The sequence below is a fragment of the Plectropomus leopardus genome, chromosome 14 (assembly GCF_026936395.1).
Source record: "Plectropomus leopardus strain MGB_pleo_1.0 chromosome 14, ASM2693639v1, whole genome shotgun sequence".
Lineage (NCBI taxonomy): Eukaryota > Metazoa > Chordata > Actinopteri > Perciformes > Serranidae > Plectropomus > Plectropomus leopardus.
Window position 1 is genome coordinate 14460661 of NC_142189.1, and position 22385 is coordinate 14483045.

General features: G+C 40.4%; 1 protein-coding gene across 1 annotated transcript in view; it reads left to right on the forward strand.

Annotated features, from left to right (window-relative positions):
- Positions 1–22385, forward strand: part of pacrg (PARK2 co-regulated) — a 171881-nt gene that overhangs the window by 65725 nt on the left and 83771 nt on the right. Inside the window, exon 3 of the mRNA XM_042501183.2 lies at positions 19761–19932. Coding sequence (XP_042357117.2) covers positions 19761–19932 — 172 coding nt within the window. The remainder of the gene's footprint in view (positions 1–19760; positions 19933–22385) is intronic.

Consider the following 22385-nt stretch of genomic DNA (forward strand, 5'->3'; position numbering starts at 1 on the left):
TCACACAAGCTGCATGTTCTTTTTAGCGGAATCGCATCGTGTGAATAAATTGCAGGCAAGCTGTTCTGCTATTTTAGAGTGGACTGGGTCCTCCTCTGACATTGCTCTTGAATGTGCACTCTAACATTAAAGCAAGGATTATGCCCCATCCCCAACCCGCCTCTCACTTAATTGGCTTAGATGAATATCTAAAGAGCTAAAGCTGGGTTTAAGTCATGCAATTAGTATAGTGCTGTTATTGAATTCACAGGAATGCCATGGATACTGATTGTATGTTATAAACATCCTTTAAATCATAGCTCATATGATGGATACTTTACATACTGTAAAATGTTTATTTATAGAAAAGAGGGAGCAAGAAAGCGGTTGTCAGTGTGAGAAAATTGCCCGAAATTCAATATGCTGTGCAATTATCATGTGTAATAGCCTGTAAAATCCTAATATCTATTCAGCCACTCGGAAAGGCACAAGAAATGGCCTGACCACTTAGCCCACTTTCTCTGGCCCCTTCCTGGCCATGACAGACGGCCCTGTCTGGAGAGCAGAAAGAAATAATATAAGCCATATTTCATTCAAAGGCCCTCCATGTAGCCTCATTCTTTCTGTTTAACTGACTTTTCCCCTCTTTTCCTTATCCCTCCGATTTCTCCCAAGCCATATTGGTGATTACCTCCGGTGAATCAGCAGAGGTAATGGGGACTGCATCCTGGAGGCAAAGTACACTGTGAGGATGTCATTCACTTGTTTTCTCACTATTCAGTGCTGTTTATTACTGGGGTTTTAGGGCTAGCTGAAAGTGAATTTAGCACCTGTTGAGCTGCATTTGACAATGTCCATTACTCATGCATGTGTGTAGTGCATTTGTGGTCTGTAGTGTATGTATGACTCTCAAAAAACAGTAATACAAGCACAAAATTCTATCTTGATGAGGCATTTATTGCACGTCGGTACTGAATTTATAATGTACCCAAATCAGATAATGCAAGGACATCCAAGTCAAGTTGAAACAGATATAAAACAGCTAGGTTGAAGTTGTGCATGCAAAAAAAAGACTATTTTTGTTTTTCTTTATTTGACCAAAATCATAGAAAAAACACCTTGTTATGTGTGCCATAGTACAGTTTATGGCGGTGATTATTTTGGTTTCATTTTTGTCAAAAATAATATGCCAAAAATTTGAACCAGAATCTGCTTCTTCCATTACATTTATTCATGAGATGCTTTTGTCAAAAGCGACATACAAATGAGGTACAATCCACGCCACAGTAGGTCAAGTAGAAGCCTTCAGTACTGCGAGATAAAGAGAGAAAGAGTATATTAACTAAGTATTCTCAGAAGAGGTAGATCTTATCTTATAATTGTAATAGTTTTATATCTAAAATTAGGTTACAAAAAATGAAATATATAAAGTCATTTTCTTGTAACTTTTAATTGTAATTTACTAATTTCTTTTCTCATCTTTCGGCCATGTCTTGTTAAGTTGCTCGTTGCCTGCTCGCCATGTTTTTGAAAGAAATCAAACCAGTTTGCTCAGGTTTCAAAGGGTTAACATAACCACACTTTTCCCACAGCATTATTGAAAGCATATCTGCTATATAATAATGTACAATGCTACATATTCATGGTTTGTAGAGATGTGCAGTACCTTAATTTATTCTGGCAAGTGGGTTGCATTTTGATCCTAAAGTAATCACTTGTCTATGGGAAACATCAGAGGCAGTCTGATCGTGTGTGTGCGTGTGTGCACGCATGCATCCTTTGCATGTATGTGTGCGCACAAAGAATGCTTGCATGCACTTGCAGAAGCAGGCACCACCAAGGCCCAGCAGTTTGCACCTACAGTATTTGCAATAAACCTGTCAGAAGCATACCCATCTTCATCTCCTGGCTGTTCACTTTGTCATCTGACAGTGCCTGTCAAATCTCTCCACAGGATTTCCTAAAAAAGAAAAAAAACAGTATCTCCCCACATCGTTCACAACAACGACAGCAACAAAACAGCAGCAGCAGCAGCCAACAAAAGCAGCAACAACTGCTTTCTTGTCGGCATGGCTTGTGAACAGCATAACAAATTAATGGTACACGGTGGTAAACAGTTTATGGGGCTTTTTGCAATGTGATTGATCGTCACAACAAGCAACATTTAATTTACCACATTCTCACTGTCCTTCAAAACACCATATCTAGTCACCCCTCCACCCTCAGGCCCCCCATGTGTTATCTAACTATGCTTCCTGTGTGTGCATGACATGACAACTGGACTAGTGCTGTTTATCGGCTTCAAATCTCTCCTCCAGGGGCAAACCAGAGATTGCCTGCTACCATGAATGAAGGAGGGACTATTTCCTCATTTGCTGTCCTCTCCATTTAGAGCCCAACCACCACCACCATCATCTCCCCAATGTGTCACATCTGAAAAGAGCAGGGAGCACTTGCCACCTCTGCTGGAAGATTTCCCCATTCTGTGGCACCCTGATAAGCTCTGACTTACTTCCTCCATGTGGGTCAGAGAGACCTGGAGACACACGGCTTGTATTGCCTTTTGTAATTACATCTGCTTCACTGCACTGTTTCTGCTCCCCTCACTCTCTCCTCCTACCAAACCGAAAGTAGATTTGTGGGTGTGTGTGCATGAGTGTGTGTAAGCGTTCTTGCACACGCTCACAAGAATGAACAAGCATAATCCCTGTACACCATCTTTGGGCACCAGCTATTTTTCTTACATCTGGGCAAACAACATCAAATGGAAGAAAGGCTTTTGTCCTCCCAAGTACATATATCTTTGTATATTCTCTCCATCCATTGTAATGTCACCCTCCACCTGCTGTAATGGATCCCCTACTGCTGGATTCAGACTCTAGAATGTATTTATGAATGAAACAATGTAAAAAGATATTCCTTGTATTGCAAGGTCAGGTTATATTAGGCCATCTTTGTCTTGCTTAGATTTTTTTATGGGCAGGTTAAGGAAGACTGGTTTACTGCTTTGAGTACCGTACCGAAACTTTGCTTTAAATCCTCTCCAGCTACCATTTAATGAAAAAAACACTTAGTAACGCTCAGTTTTAGTTCAAATACTCGTCGGAGTCACTGGTCTCAAACTTGGCCTGTGTTGCCAGCACCAAAACTGTATCTTAAGCCTCATTTGGATGGAATTTCTTTCTCTGGAGAAGGTTGGGTGATTTTAATATTGCATCTACTGATCCAGTGTGTATTCATGTGACTTTTTTTGCCCTACACCAGAATTAATCACAGTCCCAAATTGTCCCAATTTTTTCAGCACACATTTTTCCCGCCCAGGGCCGTGAACAGTCATTTTAGGGGGCAGGTGCTCATGTAAAAAAAAGGTGCACAACTTTCATAATTATTTTTGAAACATAGTTACATACAGTAGCAATTATTTTACTAAGTTACATATTTATTTATATAATTACACCCATTCATAGTGGTTTAACAGTGACAGGTGACAACTATGAGGCTAAGGGCAAACACTGTCATTTCCAGGCTGACTGTCACCAATGGAGGCAGGTCAGGGAGACATGCGTTGCTGCTCTGCAGGGCACTCGATTTGCATATGTTATGGTTTTGGTTTTGACAAGTGAAGTTGATGTGGGAGGGACAAGGGCTCATGCGGTCTTGCAGAATTAGAACTCAAATTAAGTTGTCAGGCATTACAACTCGCTTTTAATTGAGTATTGACGCTATGGGCCAAATTTTTATAAAATAGAATATAAAATTTGAAATTGAAAAAGAAACAATTCTTGAAAAAGTACTTATCTTGTCAGTTGCTCAAAGGGTACGTGCTTGAGAACTACCTGGGGTCTATCTGTACAAGTGCCTCCTTCTCCCATAATTAAAAAAGTAACTTAACACCAAGCTAAGGGCCTGTATCCACCTGGCGATTATCCTCAGCAGAAAAGCATCAGCAGGGAGCTGGAGAAAGCTTCATCCCAGTGCTTCATAAAAGAGTGTTCCCAGCGCCTATTTTAAATGATGTACTGTGCATGGGTTTTGTTTCTATGACAACGATATGTCGACTTTAACATTAGCTAGTAAGCTAATGGATGATAACACAGTAAACAACAAGCTTACAAAAGTACAGTGATAAAAGCACAACACTCAGCAGCAACATCCAGTGTCCACCAGCCAGTCTGCTCAGTCTGCTTTTCTGTCTTTGTTGTGACCGTAACCCAGCTAAAAAGCAGCAGTGACTGTGCCTTTTTGAAAAGTCCAAAGATTTTCAACCAGAAACGCTCTGAAAAAATGACTTTGACACTATACTTTTCCTCTAGGCGCATACAGCCATAGACGCCCGCTCCTCATAGGGAAAAACTGAAAAAAGAAAAAACGCTATGTGGACACAGGCTCTTTAAAGTATATTTCCACTGAACTCTTGCTCTTCTAGTTGTCAGCATTGAACTGTGACAAATGTTTCAGTAGTTAATCTTAACATCTTAGTCTTGGTCATATTTTCATTGCAGTTTAGACTGCTGGAAGAAAATGTGGTCATTTTCAGTCAAGCTGTGTGTTGCTTTTCATTCAGTTACTCATCTGATTATCTAAAGATCATGGTCAGGCTATACTAAAATATTGATCTTGCAGTAGTAGCAGTTCTGTGTGCATGTGTGTGTGTGTGCTCAGAATTATGCAGCACTACATTTTCTGTGACATTTCAAAAGCTAGCTTTCATCCCACTCATAAGGCCGTGCGTGTAGAGCACATTAGTCAGTTTCTCTGAAACAATCCGCCCCTTTAGATTCAGTCCTTTTGTCAAAGGCGTACAGTGAAAGTGTTGAACCATGAGACTGAAGATGCTATCATCAACGCTGAGGAAAGACATCTTTCTCCCTGCAGGTAGATGATGGAACTCGTGCGTGCGTGCGTGCGTGTGTGTGTGTGTGTTTGTGTGTGCAGCCCTGTGCATAAAGCTTTATTCTGTTTTGCTGGCCTCGTCTCACCTTGCTTTTTGGCTCTTGGTAGTCATCACACCAAACATTTTTCTTATCTCTGGAACCATCAGCTGCACAGCTGGCTGCCACTCATAACTCAAAAGGTTGATTCCACATCACCTGACAAAGAGCTTTGCCCTGACACCAGTGCTGACCCTGAGCAGAGCAGGCTAATTTTCTAACATTTGCTCATGCACTATAAGCTAGGACAGCTCTGGATGTGCAGCTGCCTCAGTTTATCACTTCACCATTTATTGCCCCACCAAGGCTGAGTTCCAGTAGAGTCCATGCCCCTACCACCCAGTCCTACCCCTCTGTTTTCATGTCAAAAGAGTAGGGTGTCCTGATTACTGTTGGGATGGAGGCGTAGATCACATAACTCCAGTTCTGAGGTCTTTATACTAGTTTCCTGTCTGTCAGACACACAATTTCAGAGTACTGCTGTTGGTTTATAAAGCACTGAATGCTTTAGGACCCAAATACATTTCTGAACTTCTATTACAGTATGAACCATTGTGTCCCCTCAGGACGTCTAGGACAGGTCTGCTTTGTGTCCCCAGAGTCAAGATTAAACATGGGGGAGCAGCGGTTAGTTTTTATGCACCACATATCTGGAAGAAAGTACTAGAAAAATGCAGGTCCGTTGCAACTCTCAGTTCTTTTAAATCAAGGCTGTTTTTTTTCTTCTTTTTTTTATTTATTTATTTCTTATACTGCACTCTAACTTTAATTTTTGTGTTTTATACCTGTCTTAGTCATTTTTACCTTGATTTTTTCTATTCTGTAGCTTTTTATTATAGGTTTTTAATGGCATTTAAATGTCCTTTTATAGTGTGTTTCTTTTGTACCGTGTCTCGATGCTTTTGATGATTTACGTAGAGCATTTTGACTTGCCTTTTTGCTGAAATGTGCTATATAAAGAAACTTGCCTTGCCTTGCCTAGGACAGAGCTACATTGCCCTCCAAACGAAGGTTTTTCAGAGGCACACTCCAAACTGAGTTTTATGCAAAATCCTTGGCAACATGGCTGCACAAGCACCAAAAGAAACCCACCGATTTATATTTTTTCAATAGTAAAGATTTTAAATGATGATAATATTTAGCTTATCTTCATCAAAAATCGCTAGTAGTATGATCTAGTCCCTGTTGCTAGCTTATATTGCCTTATTATTGCTTATTTGTTCTTAACAGTCACTCATCTTGACATATTTCCATGTTGTATCACCTTTTTTGGCATATGTTGCCCAGCATTTAACTATAGTCCGGAGGGTAAGTTGCTGCACTTGTTCCCACCCCTCTAACATCAGTGCAGACTGGCAGGGTAGAAGCGCAAGTTGCCAATGACAATACTAGTGACAATACCATTGATGCTAGTGACAATACCATTTTTGCCATAGACCCGTCTGCTGACACAAACATCATTGATGACTACTATTAAGATATCAAGGTCATGGGGAGTTGTACCATTTAATTGGGAAAGGTTTCAACTAGGGCTGGGAAATATAAAAATATTATATCGTATTGAGATATGAGACTATATGTATATGGAACAATTTGTGTTTTTTCCTGATTTTAAAGGTGCATTACAGGGAAGTGACGTGCTTTTCTTATCAGACAGTAATGCTTGCCTTTACCTACTTAGTCATTTTATCTACTTTGCTAATGATTATTGATCAAAAATGGAATTGTGTTGATATTTTTCAAAGTACCAATAGTCATTCCTTCAATGTTGTCTCACCAAAGAGGTAATTTGTTGCTGTGGGAAATTAATTGTAATGTTTGATTCTGTCTCCCAGTTCTAGCATTAATGAATTGCTTTTCAGGAGGTTCAAAAATATCAAGATATATATTGTATATTGTGATATAGCCTGAAAATAATGCAATGTAATTCTTAGCCCATATCGCCCAGCCCTAGTTTCAACCACTTTCCCTTTACCAGGAGCAAAGGGGTACTTGAGCATATGGGGTAAGGGGTAAAATTAATAAGTGGTATTGAGCCCAAGTATCCAAAACAATTTGGAGTCATGCATCATGTTGGTCAAGGACTCTTCATCCCTCTGAAAAACATGTTTAAGTGACATCATCTTGCACCGTCCCAAAGTTGTGCTACTGCTCACAGCCATTTTCATCTCTCAGCATCCCCGATTAGGTTTAAAGGAAACACCACTGTCCCACTTGACTTCTGTGGCTGGCTTTCATCTTTTTTTTTTGCTCCCTTCTTTTCACATCCCTTTCCCCCTCACCTGCCTAAATAGAGGCAGAAAACAGAAAAATGGGCTTTAATCTGCCTGTGAGGGTGAACAGAGGGACACAATGTGTGCTCTTGGCAAAGGATAGGTTGGTTTCCTTTTTTAGCTTTCTGTATTTTATTCATTCCCTCTTTCTTTCTTACCTGTTTGCTTGCATAATTTCTTATTTTACCCTTTACTTACCCTTCCTACTCCACTCTCCCCGTGTCCTCTCCATCCGTGCAGCCCTGGTGGCTCTGAGTCCAGGCCCTCTTTGATCTGTAGTCCAGAACACAGGATGAGAGTTATCCACTGGCAACAACAAGAACATCCCATTAGGAGCTGGACAGAGCCTTGACAGACACTCTCTGCTTCTGCTGCTGCTTGGCCCTAAAAGCACACTGCCTACTGCTACTGATGCTGCTCATTCTCTGTGCTTGTCTCCAGCTCAGGGTGGGCATTTCTGACTCAGCACACTTGACACACTAGCTAAAACTGAGGTTCACTTGTTGGATTTGAAATGATGAAATGGTCTTGCTGTGGTTTGTTTTTGGTTATTCATGGAGTTGTCTCCCACTGGCATTACTGGCACAGGCTTTCTGGATGGCCGCCCAGGTTGATCAAGGTGCCTCAGCAGAATTGGGATCTCTGATTTAGGCAAGCACCACCTGATGCAAGAGATAATTTGTTGAACAAACAGTCTCACATTGAGGTCCATTTGATCTCTGTTCACGGTATTGTTCAGAAGATTCAGGCATGGTTCAGAACAAAAAGACACAGGATGCATCTGAAATTTGTTGGGGTGTACTTAGTAGCTATGTGCCAGCCGACAACAGCTATGAGATACATTGTCGGGTTCTGAGGGTGGTCTCATATGAAGACTTTGTGCTAGAACACAGCTGGAAAATGAACAGAAGATTATAATAAACAGTAGTCTTGTGATAGACATCTGCCAATTTAGTTAAGTTAAGGAAATTTTAGTTTTAATTATTCATCCTGTACACAGTCTGATTATCTGTCTCGGTGCAAGAGACAGATAATCAGCTTTGAAAAACAGAGACAAGGTCACATTCAAATGAACTGCCAGATAATTATTCTTACATATTAACAATCTCATTGTTTCTGTATCTGCAAAATTATATCATGTCCTTATTTTCTTGATTTTGTCGATCCTGGTTCTTCAAACACTCATACAGAGCGTCACACAGGCTGGTGAAGCTGCCTTGTTATCTTAAACAGTCCAAGCATTTGTCTTGGTCTCTATTGTTTTGGCTTCATGCACAAAATCAATGGAGCCCATTCATCACATGCTCATTGAAAATGAGCATATTTGTTTGAACATTTGTGAGGATTTTTCAGTACAGTGTGCGGCAGAGGAGCAAGATTTATCAAGAATGTGCAGGCAGTAGATGTTACAGTCACGGTTTTTGCTTGCTGAAAAAGCATTATTCTGTCCCCTTATCTTCACCGTGCATCTGACATGTACAAATCACACACATGCAGAGGCATCCACACATACATATATGCGAGTAATTAATGCATGTATAAACACATGCACGCTTGCACGCTCAAACACACACAAATACTCTGTAGTTTCTGTTTCCGTCACAAACAACCAGTGATGGATTGGCCCTTTCCATTTTAAACAGGGAGAAAACACATGCCCCCGGGGACCCTTGTGTGTGGAAGTACTTTGAAGTGTCCACATTTAATTCTTCTGTATGATAAATGAGAGGAGAGCTGCAGTTGTAGCCCGTGAGGAAAAGCCCAGCTCGCTCAACGAGGGGAGCGGTAACAAATGTAGCGATAGCTGATAAGCTGACTGTGTCTCTTGCTCTTGCTTGTTGTTCTGCTCCCTGCAGACCCCCACAGCCAGATAACAAATCCATCCTATCAATCAAACCCATCAATGGCTGGCTGCAGATTAGAGACAGTGATTTTGGGGCTGATTGGAGGGGAAATGCTGATTACACCTCCCTCTCTCTGACTTGATTACACTCTGCCTGTGTGTTGTCAAGCTCGGCTGCTGAGCTGTAATCACTGGAAGCTAAGAGCAGAGGCCGTGGCTCCTGAATAGACGAGACACAGACGCAATCACACCAGTGGCTGGCGAGCGATGACCATTGCTAGGTCACTGGAAAAGGCCTATATCTCACACTGTCAGAGCATCTGTGCATGCTAAGTGCACACAGGCCAACACATGTGCAGGCATGCACACATTTCACAGAGATAAGGAAAACTCAGGCTACGAATCCTTTTGTCTAACATTTTCTCTCTGCAATTCTTGTTATGTTCATCGCCTCCCTCCTCCTTCTTCTTCTCTCCACTGTTCTGGCCTACTTCCATCACAGTGGCAGAGCGTCCCATGCTGGTGTGCATGTGCACGTGCACACACACACACACACACACACACACACACACACACACGCACAGTGAGCACAGTGAGTGGAGTCCTAATCTGAGCTTTATTTAGCTGCTTCACCTTTAAAACTGGAGCAGGTTCCAGACAGTCTCTTCCTCAGCCACCTCAGCTTCTTCTAACATTACATCCCTCTACTCCTTCATCAATGCGCTCAGCCCACCTTCACTCACCTTTTTTCAATCACCGCAGCCATATAGGCCTCATTCAGACGAATATTGTCACTGCTAGTGTACTATGCGGTGGATAACAAAGGCCACTGTTCATGTTTTGTGCAACAAAAACTGCGTGAGTCACTTGAAGAACATACACGTACAGATATTGACAGCATTCTACTGGCAAATTTGAAATGTGGGAAACTAATTTAGTTTTCCTTGCTTTCTTGTTTACAGGAAAAAATAATTGTGATTTGTTCTCAGTGGGAGCGCGAGAGCAAACAGAATGCATTCTTTGTTCCGTATGTAAACAAAGAAATTGCAGAAACACAAACTTAATGATTTGGATGATGCCACTTTAGGTAAATAGAGCATATTTCTCTTTTAAAAATGTTAGGATTCTAGAAGTTGTCACTAAATATTTTGGTGACTTTTTTAATAATCATGTTAAGAAAAAAAAAATAGAAAAGCCGCCATGTAAAATTTCTAAAATGAACATCTACCGGGGTTTTTTCTTCATCTTCAACAACAGCGTTAACTGAAGCACAATCTCAACAGGAACACAATCTACAGGGTCACTGTTTCAATTACTCTGGCTAATGTTTGTACTCTAATAACACCCTACTGCTTTTAATCCGCAACACACCGTTTGGGACTGCTGCTACGACTGTGTGCCTAAATAAAATTCTTTTCATCTCTGTGTTGGCTGTGTGTGTGTGTGTGTGTGTGTGTGTGTGGTCGAGGTGGGTTCACATAAAATTCATAACTCCCCGTGTCCTGGTTTTGAACTGTCTTTGAAGCCCAAAAATTGTCTCATCCAGCTTGTGTTAGGTATCATTTCAATTGACACCATGCACTCTACTACTAGTGCTTTGAATTGAGCATACTTGCATGCTTGTTAGATGGAAACAGCTGTCAGGGGAGATAGCGAGAGTGACTCACTCCTCTTTCCCTCACTTATCGCTTGCCTATTCCAGTCTTGCTCCTCTTATTGTGACCTCCAAGAAAGTCAAAACATTCTGTTCTTTTCCCTCTTTATTTCTCCTTTTTTTTCCCTTTCTGGTATTCACAGTGAGTGCACGCCGCAGAGTGACTGATTTGTAGAAATGTTGTGGCTAGGTGTGCTTTACACCTGTGGCACAGTTGGATACAAGGTTGGATTAGAATGAATAAATTATTAGTATGTGTTGTGTGCAACGCACTCATGACAATTTCTGAAATTTTCGGGAGGTTCTACCGTAAAAGCTTCTCTCAAAGGGCAATAAAAATCTGTGTGCATGAGGTGTAGCATCTCTGCAAACTAAATTACATCTTGAATCAGCCACAGAGGCTGCTTTTCGGTTTAGTTTACTTTTTGCTGCCAAAAAAAAGCAACATTTACATCTCAGTTTATTTGTCAAAGATAATACAATCAAGTTCTGGACTTATTTTGCTGCTGTTGTGTTAATTTAGTGAATGAGGAGATGTCAGCATGTGTTAACATCTAAACACTGAGTATAGAAAGGGGCTCAGTGATATTTTAAGAGCTAAAGTTAGCAGCAACCTGCAGTAGTGCCATTTTTCAATCTAGATGTATTTACCAAAATGGCTGCAATCTGAAACTGACTAACTAACTCTGACTGCTGTTTTCATTCTTGACTCCACAGGCATCATAGCATTATTTATCAAGGTGGTCAGTTCTCTGGCCAAATTGTAAAAGAGTCCAAACATTGATGTCTGCAGTTGCACAGAATAGAGGCTGGCCTTATGGGCACTTTGTGCATCCAAAAGATATATTTTATGCCGGGGCAAACTATTCATGTGAGAGATTAATAATTTGGATACTGCTGTCCACAAAGCTGGTGTCAAGTGCTTCTTTAAGTTAATTTAAAGGCCTCTGCCCCTACAGAAGGAAATTAAACCAGTGATTGTAGATCATAATTAAGTCTTATGGTTTCCCCCTAAATAATAATTTTAATACATCATACATCATAAAGTAGCATAAATATTCAACTATGGGTTATTCTTATATTGCAGCACTCTATAATTGGCCCACAGATGGGACAGGAAGCCAGCCTGAGTGTCAGAAACAACAAACAAGACTGTCAGAAAAAAGACTGTGTGTCAAGTCTTCATAATCCTTATTTTTGGACAGAACTTGCACAAATCTAGAATACGCTGACTACATGTGAGGTTTGAGAAGATGACATGGTTTCTCAGAGCGACAATGTGCCTATTTGCACCATGAAGTCAAGATCACACTGATGACTGATAGGAATTCCTTTGTGCAATGTTAAGTTATTTTTCAGCTTGTTGGTTCATGCCTGCCTCCTGCATCCCCACAACATATAGCCCTTTCAATGCATATCTCCTTCCCGAGTGCAAATATCTTTTAGACGCATTGCACGCTGTCTACATGCTATTATATGTGGCTCCTGCATTCCCTTTTGGTCTTCTGTGAGACATTTTTAGCAGAACTAATGGATGTTTGTTTGGCCATAGTGACAGTGTGACTCATAGTGTGAGTGGCACCAATAGGAAGCCTGTTCTCTCAAAGCTGGAATAATTGACAGCAGCTCATCTGCCAGCTCATCTAAATACAGAAACCTGTACTTGTATTAACAGAAGGCTGAATCCAGGTCAAGTCATTGTAGCATCATCAATTAAAATAGCATCATTGTCAAACAGCTGGCACACTGCCTGATTCTTGTATGACCTATGAGACATGCTTTTACAAAGGTTGGATGGCAAAATTGGCTTGCTAATTTGCTTAGCTTATGTTATGTGACGCATTTGTGACTGAAATGGAATGTGTGGGTGTTGTGTCATTTGGAGAGAGATTTGATCACATCATTGGGGGGGTTAAGAAAATTCCCTGTCACCTCAAATGCAGAGTTGAACAAGGATGTGGCGCTTTAATTAAAGGACAGTTGACCTCCACCCACACCTCCTCAGCCAGGACCTCAGGAGGTTGAAGATGAGGGTGAAATGCATAAATTATATCAGAAATACATAGAAATATACTTTATTGATCCTTGGGTAGAAATTGAGAACTACCAGCACAACAGAAGAGTGCATCATGTAGCAAGTTTGAAAGAGCCGTGCTTTCTTTGCCTTAGCTGGCTCAACAAACCCTAAAGGCAGATTCACAGATAACTGATACCACAATGGTGGTTATCACCTCAGGCACTGTGCATCTTCACATAAAACCATTTGACCCTAAAATCAATCAATTGTGTGCTGCCTACTTCCGCCTTTGAACAATATTAACAAAAACATAAAATTAAAAAGCATCACTGCTGCTTCAGTTAAGGCGAAAGAGGAATCCTACCAGAAAAGTACTGACTGTGTAAATTTAAGTTCATGTATTTAGTTTGTTTATTTAATGTGACAGCTGCTCATTTTACAGCTCTTACACTTTAATCTTTATGCGGCAGATTTAAATATTGCATTTACATATACTGACATAGTCCCATAATGAAGAAAAAAAATAAATAAATAAATCTTTATAGATTTTTGGTCAAATCAAAGTAAAATAAATTTTATTGGTTGAATATTATCTTGATTTAAAAAAAAAATATTAGCTATAATGCACCAGCAGCATTGAAAGGACTTCAGCAAACCAGGACCAAGCATAAAAACACAGTTCAAACTGGTAACATAATGGTATGCTTTGAGGGAATTTTATATGCAAGTTAACATCCTAATTAATAAAAGTATGAATTCTTAACTCATAGTAAATTAATATGATACAATCCCTTGCTTTTATTTGATAGCAGTAGTCGTCAAAAATGTTGCGAAATTTCAATCCGTACTGTGATTGCATGGCTTCATTTGGTGGCATTACTCATGTAACATCACGGCTTTGCAAGATATTGGGAACCCATATCGCTATTTACAATTAAAAGTTTTAGTAAAAGGTGCTTTTTAGATAATTTCAAGCATGGATGGATAGTATGGATCATAAACTGTATAAATAAAGTGATGTCAACCATTGGTTTGTGGACTATTTTAAAGCCTCAAGTTTGGCATTTTGTGTTGACATCTTGTTTTTCTTGGATCCAGAATGGACCATATTTGGACGATAGTTGGGGCATCTGACTCATAGACTAGTGATGACTCAGACAGAATTTCACTCAAACAGCCCTGCCCTTAAACAAGTGTAATCTTGGGCCTTAATAGAATATAAACAGTTGAGTTTTTAGGAAATTCAAGCCTGTTAAATGAAAAAGGAAAGCAATAGAGACCAAAAACTTCTTTGTACAAGGCCATAAACATGTTTATTTCTGCTGTAAAGTTGGGCATTTTAACATTAGGGTTTATTGGGATTGACCGGCCTCTGGACCCAGCCTCAAGTGGCTACTCGATGAACAGCAGTGTTCGGCACTTCAACATTGGCTTCATTTTTCAGCCTCAGATATTGCCACATGGTCTGGACCAGGTTAGCCATCTCCATAAGTTACCATGGAGATCTGGACAGGTGGAAAGAGAGCATCCTTCGGGACACAAAAAATCTGGCTTTAGACTCAACATATCTCGCTAAGCCAGTAATCTTGCTTTGTAGTACACCCCTCTAGTCTTTCTACCTAATTTTTTACCAAATGAAGTCCAAACACACACCTCCAAACCCATGATATCACTCTGCCAGCTACTGTGACCCACAAAGCAACAGTCAAGTTCTGTTATATGTAATAATGCAGGCCAACTAGTTGCTCCAAATCACATTTGATGGAGTCCACACTCCACAGTTATGACCCTTTAGGAGCAGACCACATGAACACATGCACACTCACTGTTTCCCTCTCTCATTCTCTCTGTTGCTCTCACATGTCTTATTCTGCTATGTAGCCTCTGTGTGATTTTGCTTTGCTATCTTTTTCAAATGACTCACACCACACTGGCAAACTAGCCCAATAGCTCATGTCTGAGCACACACATGGACTCACATGTAAGCGTTCATACCCACAAGCATCTGACCACCCACACATGTATTTGCAAACAAATCATGTCTAGCTGTTGTGTATTTAAAGTGGCAACCTGCTGTTTTTCGCTCCTCCTGGTCTCCTGTGCCTGTCAGGGGCCTCTGATGCTGTTGTTTAACGAGCAGAGGCTCTCCTCGCACTCGCTCCAAGTCAGGTCTGCTTCTGTTGCTGTGTGTCTGCTGTTGTAGCGCTGACCAGAGGAGACATGCAGGTCTGTGTCCCAAGGCTAATTGCTGCTACTTGGCTGATAGTCTTTCTGTGCTCCACTCTCATTGACTCCCCGGACTCCAGGGGGATTCCCACAGGCACCCAAAGACAAACAAACCTGGGCGGACAATCGATAACGGATGCAAGAGTTACCGCTCAGCGCAGACGCTGATTAAGATTCCCCAGGAATGTGTGTGTGTGTGCACTATATAAGAGCGTGAGTATGTGATGGTGTTTGCTGATTATCCCCACTCGTTCAGTGCTAACTGGAATCTTCAGCCGCTTCCTAAGTGGTTGTTTATGTGATTTTGATTAAGAGCATCACAGAGTTCAGAGGCAACCTCACAACAGCACCACATTAATGCACCCAGGTAATTATTCCCACAAAATCTCAGGTTCACAACAGGGAAGGTGGGATTGTGTTTGTGCCTTAATGTGAGACCTGATGTGCTAACAATTTTCCCCTGATTTCGGTTGAGATTCCTACTTGAACATATCCATAGAAGGCTGAATTTTGAGCTGCAAACCCCCCTTAAGGGCTGTACAAGTGACATTGCGTTTTTTGTGCACTAATTTCAATTGTTTTCAATGGGGACGTGCAGCAGGGGCGCTATGAGCCATGCTGACGCTGATGCTGACGCTGACGCTGTTGCAACTTGCACATGTTTCTGAGCACCTATTTAAAAAGGTTTGATGGCTGCGCCATGACATATGTTGTCATATGACAAGGAGCCACCAATCACAGCTGGCAGATGTCTTTCCTTTCTTCCATAAATATCAATCTGTGAGAAAAATACTGGAGATCTTATCATTGTAATGCAGGGATAATCTGAGCTTTACATCTCTCCCACTAACCATATTTTAGGCCAAATACACACATGAAAAACAGCTGGAAGAAGATCAGCTCTACACTCAGAATTTCTGGTAAAAGTGCTACAATACAGTGCTGGTTATGGTTGCTTAAGCAACCTCAGACGCAACCTGCCTCTTGCTCATTAAAGTTAGCACAGCGTTGACACAAGAGTAGAACCCAGCGCCCAACCTCCAAATTTCGGTTAAAGACTAAAGACATGACGTGTTTGGCCCCTTAGCCTTGTTAACTATCACTGTTAGCTCTGTTTGCACAGTTAGCAGTAACCATGTGGCTAGTGGGGCTGAATAGTTTTTACGGCTCAAAATGAAGCTGTTGACTCACTGGGGCTACCTCGCGAAGACGGCACAGTGGCCACCGTATCTCTGCAGCAGAACTGTTGATCTGTCCCGCATCCATGATGGTTTTACCAGTGGTGTTGGGCAGTTCAGAGCGACCAAAGTTAACAATAACTTAATAGTGGACACTGGAGGGTGGACTGTGGCCACTATGAATGTTAAAACGGCCAGCTGACTGGCTGTCAGAAAAGTTGGCGGTGCTAAAGCTTACTGAGTTAATGTAGCACTAGACTAAAAGGAAAGGAATGGGTCTTTTTGTTTTTGTTTTGTTTTTTTGAAAATTGACCAGTTAGTTACCACTAATTAGGGTTTGGGCTGTCAGAACCAAATTAACTGAAACATCCAAAGTTAACATTCTGGGATTGTCTTCATGTATAATATTGTTTTTGTGGCCAAAGAACTTTTAAAAAAAAAGGATTGTACTCCATGATCTGTCCCTGTGTGCCATCGACTGCCATCTGCCAGCAAGCGATGCTGTGCATTAGTGTCATCTTGCCGCACCCTCCATTCCCTTAGCTCCTCTTCTTTCTGGGCTCATGTTTGCTTTTGTTCTACTCTCCAGCTCGCCTGACTCACAATGATGAACTTGACCAGGCGTAGGGAAAGGTCAAGGTTGGCCGGCAAATTGCCTCAAAGCAATCAGCCTTGTCTCTCTGCGCTAACAGTGTGAGCTCTCTGTCCCTGTCGCCGTCTTGCCAACTCTCCATTGTTTTTTCTTCCCTTCTCCGTCTCTGTGTTTACCCATGGGGGACACGTGTGTCATGGAGGATTGACAGCAGGAGGGGGTGTTGAGGAGTATGCCCTGCTTTGAAGTCATAGCTCTGACCGGTGGCTGGGCGAGGGCTGGGGACTTGAAAGCACCAAGCGCCACTGCCTGGGTGACATTTCAGCACAGACCAGCGTGACCCAGCAGGGTGCTCCTGTGTGTGTGTATATCTGTGTGTGTGTGTGAACTAGAGAGTGTGTCCTTATGGCTTCAGCTGTCCTCAAGGACTGCTGGCTGCTCGGGGCTATTTGCCTCCACACCAAAGGGATTACCTTTCATTACATGAAAAACAGAATCACCCATTCAGCCTCTAACCCCTCTCTCAACAATAGTGCCACTGGGATGCAGTGCTACGGCTGATACCCCTTTCATCAATACACACTTAATAGCACAATCTAGTACAGGGTTCCCACGGATCCTAAATTTACTTAAATTAATCTTTCAAAAGTCTTAAAAATGCCCAGACATGGGCGGTAGGATTTTCTGAATCTTTTTTTCTAACAATGAATTGTAAAATCTCAAAATAATTGGTAACAACTTTTTTTCTTTTTCCTCTTTTTTTGTTAAATAATTAAAGTCATTTCTTTTCTTGAACTCATCATGCAAGAACTGGAATTTTACATGCAGACTGAGAAACACAAAATCATCCAGAAATTAAGGTAGAAATGCAAGACATTTCCCACTTCTGTTGGTAAACCAAATAGATAGTTTTATGATAATATAATATGTTAATTGTGTTCTAACTGTTCCTCTCCAACATTTAAAAAAGTAAAGATTTCTAATTAGAAAAGACTCTGATAGAAGTTAAAGTCACCTATTAGAATATTATTTGAGTAAGTCTTAAAGTATCAGATACTGAATGTACTTAAGTGTCAAATGCAATTTTATGATGTTAAATATACTTAAGTTAATGCTGTTAGTAAAAAATAAGCAGAATTTCTGAGAGAATTATAAAGTTTATTTCCCAGTAACATGTATACCGTCATAAAATGGAGCATACATCACACTTGAAGTAAAACAAAGTCTTCTTCAAAACTCAATGGATTTATAGACCAAAATCCATTTTTTACTTTTCTCCCATTCCTTCATTTCTCCATCTGTTCCTTTCTTATTCCTTCCCTGTTTTGTAGTTACTAACTGAGATGCTTAGGGGGAAAATTACTGGAGTAAAAGTATACATTTAAATAAGAAAATATAGTGACGTAAAAATTAAAGTAGAAATAAAAAAAACTCAAGCAAAGTACAGATACTCCCAAAAAATACTTAAGAGCTGTAACAACATTTTATTAATTTATTACATAGCATCACTGTTAATGTTAAAATAAACATCTGAGCAAAATAAAACTGTAATTTAATTTTGGTCATTAGACTTAATTCCGAGCGACAATAAAAAAGATTTAAAAAGTCTTAAATCTGCCTTGCCTGAAGCCCCAGGAACCCTTTAGTACGTACAGATACTGCATGAGCCATTTTATATGATTTTCAGAACACACACATGCTCACACGAGGCTCAAGGACAGGCCCCTTCGGGTCAGCTGTTCGTTCCAGCTCAGTGTGCCTGAGTGGCTTTCCTCTGATGGCTTCACACACATGAAAGACTTGTGTCACACACTCAGCTAAACAACATCAAAGCCTGTCTGTGGCCTGTAGCTGGACGAATGTCTTAATCTACTGCCTGATTGTGTGTGTGCGCCTTTCTGTCTGTCCCATAAATGGTGTAAACAGGTGTTAACATGTCAACCCACAAGATGCCACATGCCGCTGTGTCATGATCTCCTGAACAGCTGTCTCCCCCGCCATTGTGTGCGTGGGTGTATGTGGTTGAGTGTGTGTGTGTGTGTGTGTTTACTGTAAGGGTTATAAATGGATGCAAGAGGAGCTTTAGCCCTAGATATTTTGCAAAGCCAAAGACAAACAAAAAGAAAGGCCAAATACAGAAAGGGAGCTTTATGGCAAGTCATGGAAATCCTGGAAAGGTCATAGAATTTCATAATTAGATTTTTAAGGCCTGACAGAGTCATGGAAATAGTGATAATCATTGAAAGTTTTACAAAAATCACGGAATTGTGTCGTGCACGATAAAGTAAATTAATATCATTAATATATAATAATAATCATTAATAATAATTAATTAATGGTGAATTTATTTTCTGTAGCTGATGACATAACATGGCTTTAATATGTTAATGTTTATGTTAATGTGCCAGTTTCTTCTTTAAAATTTTTGGGTAATCTTTTCTTTTTTATCTTTTTGCAAATTTTTTGAGAATTAAAAAAATCGATTTATTTCTTATCTTTTATTTAATTTTTGAGAATTTTTTTTAAGAAAACAGATTTGGAAGGCATGTTTTCTTTGAAAAAGTTTTGACAATTTCTTTTTCTTCTTGTTTTAAATTTTTGGCGATTTTTTTAGGAACTTAAACATTTTGAGCAACTTTTTTCATTTTTTTCATGCATGTTTTATTTAAAAACCACCAACTGCCATCATGTACGATGCTGAAATTATGTTTGAATCTTATATGTTTGAAAAATGACAGGCAAGTGGGGCAAGAAAAAAAAACTATTTGGGGTCCTTGAAAAGTCATGGAAAAGTTTTAGAATTTTGTCCATGAAAATGGAAACTTTAAATAACCGACTTCCTGGGGAACACTTGGGATCTTCATCTGCTGTAAACGCTTTAAGGACTGTTCCGTAAACAAAAAGTTCATTCCTGCTGCTAGCTAATGTCTTTATCAACAGCCATATGTTCCAACAAATGCCCTTGAGCAGAGGACAGAAACTATACCCCGTCTGTCTTTTTCCATCTCATTGGATTAAAGAAGCAGCTAATAATGCCTGTAATGTAAATGTAAATTTCCATCCTCAGGTGGAGATTGAAAAGCTGGACTACCACCACTACCTGCCTCTGTTCTTTGATGGCTTATGTGAGACTGTTCATCCCTACGAGTTCTTCGCCCGTCAGGGAGTGCATGACATGCTGGAGCACGGAGGCCCCATGATTCAGCCCGTCATTCCCCAGCTCATCATCCCCATCAAAAGTAAGTCAGGGCAGGTGTCTCCTCTCACAGTGTACAAATCATAGTTCCTTTCCCAAATGACCCTGTGTGTGTTAAGGTCATTTTACCTTCACTGTGATCCCTAGACGCTGCTGGGAAGATGCGGTTATCTTAAGACTGAAAAAATACCTTACAAATGCTGGTATTGTTTCAGGCTAAATAAGATTAGAGCATTGTTAAAATGTCCCCAAAATGCTCTAAAGCATGTTATGACCGTAGCTGTACAGTGAAGAGGAAGGAGAAACCAAAGACAATATTTGCTTATTTAAATATGTGTGGCTTGAAGGCTGCTGTTACACCTTCAACCATGAAAATACTATCAAAAAGAAAAAGAAAAAAAAGGAAAGAAACAAGAAAATGACCTTATGAAAACGCTAAAATAAAATAGAATTAAAAAAATATGTTTTTTTGTGACATAATTTAAAATATATAATTAACTAATAATATATATAGTTTCCTGGACATATTTTTCTATTTTTAGATAATATCTAATAATCTCTCAACAACTTTGCATTTTGCCAGATATTACTTGCAAAGTTACTCATTGCCTTTTCTCGTGTTGTCAAAAAAATGGTGAGGTTTTCTGAGGTTCCAGAGTTTTAAATGCCTGTGAAAGGCATCTGACCGCAACACAACAAAACTGATGTCGATCCAGGTTCTAAAGGGTTAAATAAATTAGAAGCCAATAAAATACACAATTATTCTGAAGGCCTAGTATAGTTGGTATGAAGCTTGACGCATCATTGATTAAGTCCATTATAATATCAGAATTGATTGAGTTTAAAAAATATGTGAGAATATATTATAAGAACAGTATTATCAGTATCAATTTAAATGATTAAATCAATATTAATGTGCATCTATGTCCTAAATGTATTTTTGATAAATTACATACAATAGCACTCTCACACCCGTCTCAGAAAACATTGCAGCAATGGAGTGCTATTAAAATAGAACCACATTTTTTAACAGGAATAGACTCACCTGTCTTACACACTCGGGCTACAACAGATTCTAACATTACCGTACAACCGGTCCTGTGACAAGTCCTAATTTGGTTTCACAGTCATATGGTTCCTATTATTACATTAAGCCAGGGGGCGAAGCGTCCTTGTTTTTGCATTTGCAGGAAGAGTTTGGCTCTAAAAGCATGCCTGATAATCTGCCAGGTGCAATGTGGTGACATGCTACATTTAACTTTGTCATCGTGGTGTGCTTTCTTACCTTTCCACACTGACATGTTTCCATGCACACACACACCACACACATGTTGGCAGATGTAGGTGGGCGGAAAGGTCACATCTCAGGTCAGAGTGTTGTGTGTCTGTAGACATGAGACTTTACAGCAACGTGGACAGGAAGGACATCTTGTGTGGCGAACACAGAGAAGTTAGAGGAATGCACAGTGTGGCTTTTGTTTGAGAATTTCTGCAAACATGAAAAGACTCACAGGCTCACACACACACACACACACACGCACACATACTGTCTTTGTTTGGCGCTGCTGCCAAGTGGAGTGTCAGTTTCAAAGTGGGAGCCTTTAAGTGGCGCCCAGTGAGCCTGGGATAGTGTTCATGTCATGGGCAGTTGGCTTGTGGTGTGTAGGAAAGTGTGTGTGTGTTCTTTGTTTATGTGTGGGTGTTGGACGTCTGTGGAGGCAGAGGGGCGTAACGGCCAACACCAGGCAGAGCTGTTGGAGACACAGAGACACAGTGACAGACTGACCCTGGCACAGAGTCTGTCACCACACTACACACAGCACTGAGCACACACTGTAAGGTCTTAGCCATTACACATTTCACAGTGTGACATATAGAGCTTTGTGTTTGCACAAGTGTTACTGTTTTTTAACTAAGGCTTTTCAGTGAAATTGTATGTGTTTGGGAAGTACTGAGCAAACGACTGGATACACAAGGCTTGGATTATTCTGCAGTTGTGTGAGAGTTTGTAAATAGATGTTTTGATATAGTTTTGCTGTTGTTAAACCTGGTCCCCAGTCAATCATAAATCAATATGTTCTAGGGATGCACAATATGGATTCTTCTCAGCCGATACCAATAATTACCTGCTTCTCATGGTTGAAACCAATAAGATAACAGATTATCTCGGGCATGATTCACTCTACGACAAGTACGATCAGCAGGTGGTGTAAAAAGCGACCTTGTCCATACATGTGTGTGCTGCGCTCACTGCCATTATAATAATGTAACTTCTGTCACTGGTTATGTAGCTTTTCCACACCTTTTTAAAAGCACTGTGGAAATCAAAAGAGAATATTCAAGTCAACAACTGGACTGTTTCTAACCTCACGGTCGACTGCAAGTTGCATTCAGCAAGTAGAGTTGCAAAGGCATTCCTCAACGCATCCAATCTCTTCCGAAACCTTTGAGTGCACACAGCACCAGGCCCATGTCCTACATATAACATAAACAAAT